The 10,282-nt window shown below is 39.3% G+C and overlaps 1 protein-coding gene across 1 annotated transcript in view; it reads right to left on the bottom strand.

The window, feature by feature from the left end:
- LOC119728599 (peroxisomal biogenesis factor 3-like) overlaps window positions 1-7,774 on the bottom strand; it is a 32,070-nt gene extending 24,296 nt beyond the window's left edge. The window contains exon 1 of the mRNA XM_038200895.1: window positions 7,568-7,774. Within this exon, the coding sequence (XP_038056823.1) occupies window positions 7,568-7,640 (73 nt within the window). The 5' untranslated portion in view covers window positions 7,641-7,774. The remainder of the gene's footprint in view (window positions 1-7,567) is intronic.
- Between the last annotated feature and the right edge of the window lie 2,508 nt (window positions 7,775-10,282).

A 10,282-nucleotide genomic window follows, 5' to 3' on the forward strand; every position in this document is an offset into this window, starting at 1 on the left:
TTTTTAGGCTTAACTGATGCTTTGTTGGCGCTTGTTGAAGCTTAACCAGTTCGCATCGCAATTATTTTTGCTTCAAAGGTACAATTCCCCCAAATATTGCCCCTATCTGCCCCACTATTTCAAGGTTGATGTAGGCCTATACTGTATAGGACGCCCACTAACATGAAGTCTATACAGCGCTATTCAAGTAAATTTGCTTCAAAGAACAAAGCCTCAGTTGACTGTGTTTTATTGGGTTCACTGCACAAATTCTATCAGAGTACATGTATGATGTCATGAGACTGCAAATTCAACAAGGAAGCTACTAATATTAATTTGCTGATTGGATTGAATGCATGGGCTTCACTATACTGCAAAACCAACATTTCTCTTCAACAACTTTCAAATACAAAACCTCCTGCTCTATCTGTAATTTTGACAGAGGAGTTCTGCACAAACAACTCATCTTGGATTAGTTAAACATTCTGCTTTGACCATGGATCGAGGGTCTTGCTTGCTGTATCTGTTCATGTTGTGTGTTTGGTGCTCTCTGGATACCAGTCCACGCGTCGGAGTTAACGGTCAAAGTGTGAGTTTATCTCAATTTTCATCAGGTGATCCTACAGCAGGTGAATCGGTGCAACTGAGGTGTAAAGCTTATGGACTGCAGCCGGGAAATGTCATTGAATGGTCGAGACTTGTAATGAATCAAGATGTTAGGATAGCAAGGAATGGGATGAGCTTCAACTCAACCAAATACTCAGTTACTCTGTTTAGTCAGTCTCAGACAGAAAGGGTTGAAATCGTAACTATTTACTACTTGAGTAAATACGATACCAGTAATTACTACTGCCGTATAATACAATCAGATAGTGACAGTGCTACAACTCGAGCACAAAGCAGCAGTTACTACCTGTCAGTTCACTACTTTCCCTCTGCCATCTACCCAATCTGTTCCCCTAACGGACCATTCACTGCACAAGACGGAACGACGATAAACATGACTTGTATCACCGAGGAAGGTCACCCAACTGCGCTAGTTGAGATCTTTACATCGGGTCCTATATATGTTTGGCCAACTTCAATTTTTAATGGCAAAAAAACTGAATCACTGCAACTACAAGTGGGCATGAATAACAGTGGACAAAGCTTTCAATGTAAGATTAGTTCATCATCATTCCCTGGTATGCAACAATCATGTTTCATCGGACCAATCACGGTAGGGTCAATGACATCAACACCAAGCACGCCACAGCAAACTACACAATCAAGCACCGTTGAGCCACAGCAACCTACACAATCAAGCACCATTGAGCCACAGCAACCTACACAATCAAGCTCTGTTGAGCAGCCGATGTCCACTTTGTCTGAACCCACTGAAGAGCCGCTTGATCCATGTACATGTACCGATCCTGACCATCTACAATCTCTCGTTCCATGGATTGCTGCACTCGCTGTCAGCTTCATCCTCTTCATTATCTCAGTAATCATCAACATCGTCTTGATCATCAGACAACGACATCTTAAGAGTCTCATTGAGAAGAAAGTCAGTGCACCAAAAGCAGATCCTTACATGGAGTTGCAGCCACAGGAGGAGCAGAACAGAGACTACATGGGACTTGAAGCACAAGGGGCATCTACCGTACAGCACACGTACTACCAGGAAGTTGCATCAGGGAGTAATAACCAAGACGATGACTACGAGGAAACGACAGGGAAATCTACTACTGAATACAAAGTGGTGGAAGTGTCAGAATAAGAAAAGAAGATGAGAATACATGTATCTATCCAGAACCAATTGTTCTGCAGTATTCTTAGGTAGTGGGAGAATTTAACTTTGAACCGCCATTTAAAACGTATGTTAACTGTGTGTATACTGTACTTACAACACGCTTCAGTGGTCAGCTGACCAGCGTTGGAAATTGATACAAAAAGTACAACTTTTCATGAAAATGACAGCACACCAGGTGCCATGATTTCACAGGATGCATGAGACTATCATTCACTTGCAGTCAAGTAAGGTACATGTATATTTCATAATAATTTGGTAGTTTTTTTTTTTTTTGATGTTTGCAAATGTTGTATATATTACCTTTAAACAGGCATTCTGACAATATTGCCTGAAATCTGAGGTGTAAAATAAAGCATAGAAACATGTACAGGCCTATAGTGCCACTACATTAATGTTATACAATTTGTGAAAAGTAGCAATTTAAGCACTTGCAGGATGACTTACATCCATGTAAAATGTGGTCACATGCTTGTAAAATATCAGACTGTATACTCAGCAAGGTTGACATGTTGACTTTAAGTGAGAAAATGTTAATTGTATCATATATGAGTGACCTATGTTATTACTGCTAATGTAAGCATAATGAATTCTAATAGCATTAAAGATGTGATTTTGTGTTTAATATTGTAAATGTTTAGCCATTGTTGAAGTACTCATACTCGCTACTGGTATTCAAGTACTACTCGAGTACTTTTTAGTGCTTGTACTCGTACTCGAATGTCAAAGTACTCGTACTCATACTCGAATAATGGTACTCGTACTCGGGCAGCAAAGTACTCGAACTCGACATGTCAAAATTGTACTCGATCATCGAAGTACTCGAATAGCAGTACTCGATAAAAAAAAGTATAGCACTTAAATATACCATAGCCTTATTTTATCAATACTTTCGGTTTAACTTTAAGTAAGAAAATAGTAATTGTATCATACATGAGTGACCGATGTTATTACCGCTGATGTAAGCATAACTAATTCTATTAGCTTAAAGATGTGATTTTGCGTTTAATTTTGTAAATGTTTAGCAAATATTTTAAGAACCGTTTAAACGTTTGGCCTTTTCACAAAGGCTGAACATTCCCACATATATGTTTGTAGTCAAGTGTCCGTAGGCCATATACATGTACATGAAAATATACATGCATCATCATGTCTCATAGTCTTTGTAGTTTTAATCTGAACAACTGCATTCTCCTGAAACTTCCAACCACTCGTAGCAGGCTTCCTTAAGTGATCAGGCCTTTCAATATATGATCTGCCCCTTCTCTGTGGAACAAGTTACTGGTTCTTGTCAGAAATACCACCAGCTTAAACTGTTTTAAGACGCGGCTGAAAACTCATCTTTGTCAAAATGCTTTTGAATTGTACAAATGGATTTGATTATACTTGTATTTTTAATGAATTTAGCCGATATGTAACACTAATTTTTAAATGATGTCTTTTGATGTATTTCTAATCCTGTTCGTAATTTTAAGGTATCTGGTGATTTTAATGCATTTTAATCACGGATCCTGTACACGAGGATAAATGACTTCCAAAATTGTAAAACATACAATGCGCGTGTGCGAGACTAGAGTCGGCACGCGACTGCAGTTGAATTTCTGTCAAGTCCCCTGTGATTAGGTTTCATGTAGGGCGCTCGCGCCGAGTCTCGTGCACGCACGCACATTGTATGTTTTATACTTACAGGCTGTTATCAAGCCTCTAGACAACCGTTTCGTACACTTGGTACCCAAGCTCAGATGAGTCGTTTATCCTTGTGTAGAGGATCCATGTTTTAATCAACTCTAGTTTATATGCCCAGTTTTATTGTTGTAACACATTTGAATATAAAATGTGCGCTTAATAAATTACATTTGTATTATTATTATTACAATTATTATTGAAAATATCAAACAAAGTAAGTAGTTTGCATTGTATATGATTGGCCTAAATAGTGAGCAGTTTTAAAAACGTATAAACTCAACTACCCAGAATGTAATCAAGCAGTGCGGTGCTTCCAAATAAAATAAAATGAGATTAAAGATAATTTGTGAAATAAGTCGAAGGCACATCGGTCCCTTTTTCATATTGGTAACTCCCACTAGTAGTGGTACTGAGGGCGCCCTTCACCGCAACCATTAGATCACAACTATTTCATGAAATGATTGGCTAGCTCTTGCACACATGGCATCTAAAGGTCATGTGATCGCAATCTCAGAGTGTGAATGGCACGTCTGAATCACCTGGCTACGACTGGACATAACACACTGTTTGAACGTGGTTACCTTCCGTTATTTGTTTAGAACGTCTACGTTTCCAGCTGTCTCCTCCTTGGGTGTATTCAAAGCCCATACAGTCCAACGGCATGGAGCACATATCATTACACAAAATAGTCCTTGATAAAGCGTGACTTGTTTTTCTTCGATCAATCTGGCACACGAAGGTGACATCAGGAGTGCCCTCCGGAGTCTGGTCAATGTGCTCGGCAGACTTGTTATTGGTAAGCTCGTTTGAACATATTACCGGTTGTTGTGAATAATGTAAGCAGCCTTAGGGAATGTCATCAAGTCATGAATAGGGTAGACGTCCCGAATTTCGGCACCATAAGAGTCGATTATTATTTTTCGACATATGCAGTATCGATTTACCAGGTACTCCCGTCGACACACAGCACGTGGGCATAGCACATGTTGCGATACCAAAACTAAATCGATCCCGAACCTGCTTCGGTAATGTCACGTGACTTTGTAAGACATTTATGTTGTCCGGAAATTCAGCACCCTGTGCCTAAGTTTGGCAATGCGTGCAGTCACGTGCTTCTGCAATGGGCGGCACCATGTTTCAGCGCGTGGGGAAAAAGTTGCATTACGCACACGTTTAGTTCTGTAGGTTTATATTTTTACGCCCGTAAAAGTTGTATTTTTGCCCTATATTAGTTATGTCCCCAACAAAATTTAAAATAGTTATCAAGCTCATATTGATTTTGTGAGTTGTACACGAGTTACGTCAAAAAAAACTTCCATTTTGACCACTTTGACATAAAAAAATGGTTGCAACCATCATTTTCATCTTAAACCCCATCTTACAAGGTATCCTAAAACTTGAAAAAATAGTTCGCCTTTTACGGAGAGATTTTTAATCCAATTTTTTTGGCAAGAATGCGTCTCAAGTTTCCATTATTTTTGGTTGAAAACCCAAGGGCCGATAGCAAAATGGGCGGTCACATGACCGCGTTGGCGGGCCAGTTCACTATTTATATAGGGGTGCTGAATTTCGGGACGTGCCGAAATTCAGGACGTCTACCCTACGTAGATCTATCCGGGGTAACTTTCTTTCTTTCAAAGAATGTAGTATATCCTGATTCCACTTCTTTGGTTGTGTTCAAAGTCTATGGAGAGTTGAGTGCAATTTTCAACAAGTAGGCTATTTTCTAACAAAACTGGAAATGTTTCTCAGTCCCAGATTCATGTCTTCTCAACATTTTTGCAATGACTGACCTTCATTGAGATAACATGATCAAAAACGTGGCGTCAGGATGCAACATTCTTTTTGTTATAATTTATAGTCGAAAACCTAGTAGTAGGTTTAGTTTTTTTGTAATGCCATATAGTCCCTATGGCCATTACTTATTTTTCCTTGCAATGACCTATTAACCATTAGAAAAAGATAACAATTTAAATGTCCTTAAAAAGTCAAATTTAGCAGGGAAAATATTGAAGCACTTACTGAGAAAACACTGAGAATTTTTCAGACCAGTCTCACAGAGGGTTTGTACAAATGTACACAGGGTGTCAAGTGACGTCCGTATACAGTCGTATATGGAATTCTTTCCTAATTTTTCAGACCAGTCTCATGGGGTTTGTGCACAGGGTGTCAAGCGGATGTCCAGGTACGGAATTCTTTCCAGTTTTTTATTTCCTCCACCATGGCAACAACAACAACAACAAATGTCGGCAAGGCCATCAGGTGACCGTGGGGAAAGATTCCCATATGATATCTGGCCATCACTTTTCACCCTGTGCACAAACCCTATGGGACTGTTCTGAAAATTTCTAAGTGTTTTCTCAGTAAACATTCGAAATTTGTCACTGCTTATTTTGACTTTTTATGGCTGATAGGTCATCTATGGGAAAAATAAGTGATGGCTAGTCCGAGTAACTTGGACCCAACTTATCGCCTTTTTAACATCCGGACATGGTCTGGCGATAGGGTCCAAGCTAATCCGTATACTATATATGCCGAGCAACACAATTTTGTCCTTCAAATTACTAGACACACCACCTGAGGTACAAGTAAGTAGACATCCATGATTAAGATGGTTGTATGAAGTTTACTTATGATCCGGATGAAAAGTGAAATTTCCCGTTAAATTCCACGAGCTTCCCTCGCGAACATTACTCCGACTATATATAGAATTCTTTCCTAATTTTTCAGACAAGTCTCATGGGGTTTGTGCACAGGGTGTCAAGTGATGTCCAGGTATGGAATTCTTTCCTACATGTACCCAGATTTTTTATTTCCTCCATCATGTAGCTGGAGTTACCCAGCCCTAAATTTGATCACCAAGGATAAAATTTAGGGCTGGGTAACTCCAGCTACCATCATGGTAGTCCGAGTAACTAGGACTCTACGAATCACCTTTTTTTTTTACATTTGGAGATGGCGATACTATCGCCCATCTCCAAATGTTAAAAAAGGCGATTCGTCATGTTCGTAGAGTCCTAGTTACTCAGACTACCATCATCTGATCATGTACCCAGAGCGCGCCGTGGGGGGTACGTACACTTGTACGCATGCGCATATTATCGTTCCGCTCCTACCGTACCCCCCGCGGCGCACTCCGAGCGATCAAACCAAAAATGACTGCGATCATTCTGCGCGTGTCCACGTTTCAAGTGTCAGGTTGGCTCAGTGCGGAAATGGCATATTTTTCATCATATTTGCCGAAAAACCGACAGAACCCACCGATGTTTGTTTGTTGCACATAACTTGAGTATGTCATGAGGTATTGTACGGAGTTTAGGGGCAAACTGTGCAGCGGTTCTGTGGGAAATAGCTTGGTTGTGATCCATGACGTTTTTGTACTTAGTTGGTGTTTTGTAGAGGCAAACAGTTTTGCGGGGTAAGCTGCCTATGAGGCTCCACTACGTGGAGCCTCATAGTTCTAGGAGTACTGATCATGGCAACACAACAACAACAAATGTCCGCAAGGCCATCAGGTGACCGTGGCGACTAAACGGCTGAAAGCTGTCCTTTCCTGAGCAAGTTCTAGTAGTTCTTCAAGGGGCAGTAAAACAAAAACAAAATGGTCAAAGTAGTCTAAGTGCGCGAATTATAAACGCAGTGGCTATTGTTACGGCAGCCGTAACGCATTTCCCATTTTCTATCGTTACGGTAGACTGCAACTTTTATAAAAAAATGAGAAGAAAATTATAAAATTAGAAGGAAAAAAGTGAATTTGAACGTTATGAAATTCGGACTTTATTTCCCTTTTAAAAAAAATCCTCCAAAGCCTCAGGTTAGAAAAGGAAAAAAATTCGAGTGCAGAACTGAGATGCGAACCCGCAACCTCGCGGTGCAAAATCCTACCCTCTATCGACTGAGCTGTCGCACTGCTCGCTAAAATGTGGGGAAACAAATAATTATATACCTGCGTGCGTATCAAAAAAGTATCGTAGAGGGCGCTAAACAACGGCTGCCGTAACGATAGCCACTTCGAATTATAAATGGTCACAGTGTCACACGACATGCACGAGAGGATCGAGGATATAATACAGTCATTGACAGTGCACACAGGGTTGCGGCTGCTAAACTTACCTCCAACCACGACGCCTGTTACGACAAATTTCCGCTTGTGCCGTCTCAAAAAGTTCTTTATTGATTCCCACATCTCTGTTGTGCTTTTCAGGAAGATAAAACTCCTAAATACCTCTTCTGCAGTACTCTACGAACTTGAAATCTGCATCACAACTTCACGTTTGGTCTGCAGCAGGTCGATCAACAAAAAATTAACCGGACCATACAGTTAGGAGGGCGCCCTCACTTGGTTTCGGCACATGTATAAACGTGTTCGTGGACCTCAGCGAAGTACGGTCCACACGAAGTAAAGTGGAAGACGTTATTTGTTGACTTCAAATAAGAAAAAGTTATTCAACATAAAAAGAAAGAAAGAATTGTTGAATCCTGACGCCACTTTTTTCATCAAATATTATCTCAATGAAGGTTTGATTTGCAAAAAATGTTTTAAAAGGCATTAATTTTTGAGACTGAGAAACAATTTTCAATTTTTTACTTTGAAAATACACTCGACTGAGACTTTGTGGCATATGGATACTACATTCTTTCCAAAAAGTACATTCAGAGGCATTTTGTGGTTGGGTTATCAGCCGCAAAATGTAGTAAAATATTCCAGGAAATCACTCCCGGTCAAAATTCAGTTCCAAAGAGTGTTTTCAGTGCGAGTACAGCCACATTTTTATTTTGTTTCCCTTAAAAGAAAATTTCAAAGGAGTAAGACGACTTGGTTTTTTTTTTCTATGAGAAAATCTAATTGGTCAATATTGGCTTTACCAGGATTTTTTTCGGGGGAGGGGGACGAAGCGTATATTCCCCCTCCCCCCCCCCCCCCCAAAAAAAACGTGTACTTTCTCCAGCATATTTCTCAATTTTTTTTCCCCCCGATTCTGGGCAGGTGGACATTTTGCCCACCCACACCCATCGCCGACACCCCTGCAGACGCCCATTTTGTTAAATGTATTAAATTAATAGCAAATATGACTTCACACATCTTTTTGCTTGTTTTGGGGGTGTTAGGAGTTTGTTTGTTCCCCCCCCCCCCCCCCTCCCTCGCAACGCCCATGTCGGTGAAGACAGAGCCGGCATAACTTTGGAGTCATTGTAACATGAATTCTTCGTCGGTTGACTAATTTTCGAAAAACATTCTCGCAAAAAAACGCAAAATTCTACGACTATTATTAATGTGCTGCTACTCGTTCGTTCCAAGTGCCTGATTTGTTTTTGTACAAGTGTGCCTTTATGAGCTGCTTGGCGTTTGGTTGAAAGTTTTCTCCATAGAAACTTGTGGCAAATGAATGGCATTTCCATAGAGCTATATTTAAATCAATTGAATATAGCGCGATTGGCATTTTCAAAACACACCCAAAAGGTAGTCCAAGCCCACTAAAATGCGTCACATGCGAAGCCTCATTTGGCATGTTCTGTACTCACAACACTTGTGCTCCATCCTCATCTAAGCTCTTGGAAGTACAGTAGCAGTACTCCTGTGCCCAAGCCCTTCATTGTGGGATGTGCATATGACAATAGGAAAACTTAGGAAAAAGTAGGAATTTCAAAAAGTAGAAGATGAACTTGTTGGCACATAACACTTTCACTAATTGAGATGTTAATGATTTTTCTGTAAAATTTTGCTAAACAATTGTCCAACTAATTTAGTCTAAATTCCAATACTGATTTTGCAACATCATCATGAACCAAAACCGACACCTCAATCACTATACCAAGTGTTATTAAGGCACAAAGCATTTCAAATGATTTGGACGGATTCGTTTTTTATTTTGCAGGCCTAGCCTACATGTACTTTAAAATACAAAATGAAATGATTTTTTGTTTGAAAATAACCTACTTTTAAGTACACACAGATCCAATATATACAAAGTCTATTTCTTGATTGATAAAAAGTCAATATACATGTATAAAAATATTGATTGCTTCTTCATTATTCACTTCGGAAAAAGTAATTCAGAAATTAAAAGAATTACAAACTTTACAAAACAAATCAACTTACATTAAGACGAACATAAATCACAGGTTTTTTTTACATTTGGGATGTCACATAGCCTTTCGAATCATTCAAGATGTTCTAATTCACTTTTAAAATCAGATTTTGCTGATTTCACTACTCACGAATGGAAGGAAAGTTGCATCCCGACGACACTTTTTCATCATATATTATCTCAGACTTCTCAGTGAAGGTCAGTCATTACAACAATGTTGAAAAGACATGAATCTGGGACCAAGAAACATTTCCATTTTTTACTTAGAAAATGCACTTGACTCTCCACAAACTGGATCTTAGAGTACAGTGAAATAAAATCTCTATAAGTCAAACCTCAGGGGAATGGGCACAAAATTTGAGTTAAGCAAGTTTTGAGTTAGCAAATTGATTTTCTTTTCAACAACAATAGACGGGAATAAGTTCTTACTGCGAGTTAGAAGGGTTTTCGAGTTTTGGCTTATTGAGATTTCACTGTATTCTTTCCCACATATCTATAATCATTAACAAACAAATCGGATCAAATGTACACGAGAACAATTGTATACTTAAATTATGTCATGATATTTTTTCTTTGTCTTTAAAGGGAATGTACAACATTTGCTTTTGCTGCAATTTTCAGAAATAAATGGATTTGGAGGATTAGTACGTTAAAGAAAATATTGTTAAAATGCCACGTTTCACGTTTTGGGCTTGTAGATGCTGGAAAACCCAAGAAAACCATTCATGTTCTTGTAGTC

Source organism: Patiria miniata, unplaced genomic scaffold (assembly GCF_015706575.1).
Source record: "Patiria miniata isolate m_02_andy unplaced genomic scaffold, ASM1570657v1 HiC_scaffold_20, whole genome shotgun sequence".
In the NCBI taxonomy this organism is placed as follows: Eukaryota; Metazoa; Echinodermata; class Asteroidea; order Valvatida; family Asterinidae; genus Patiria; species Patiria miniata.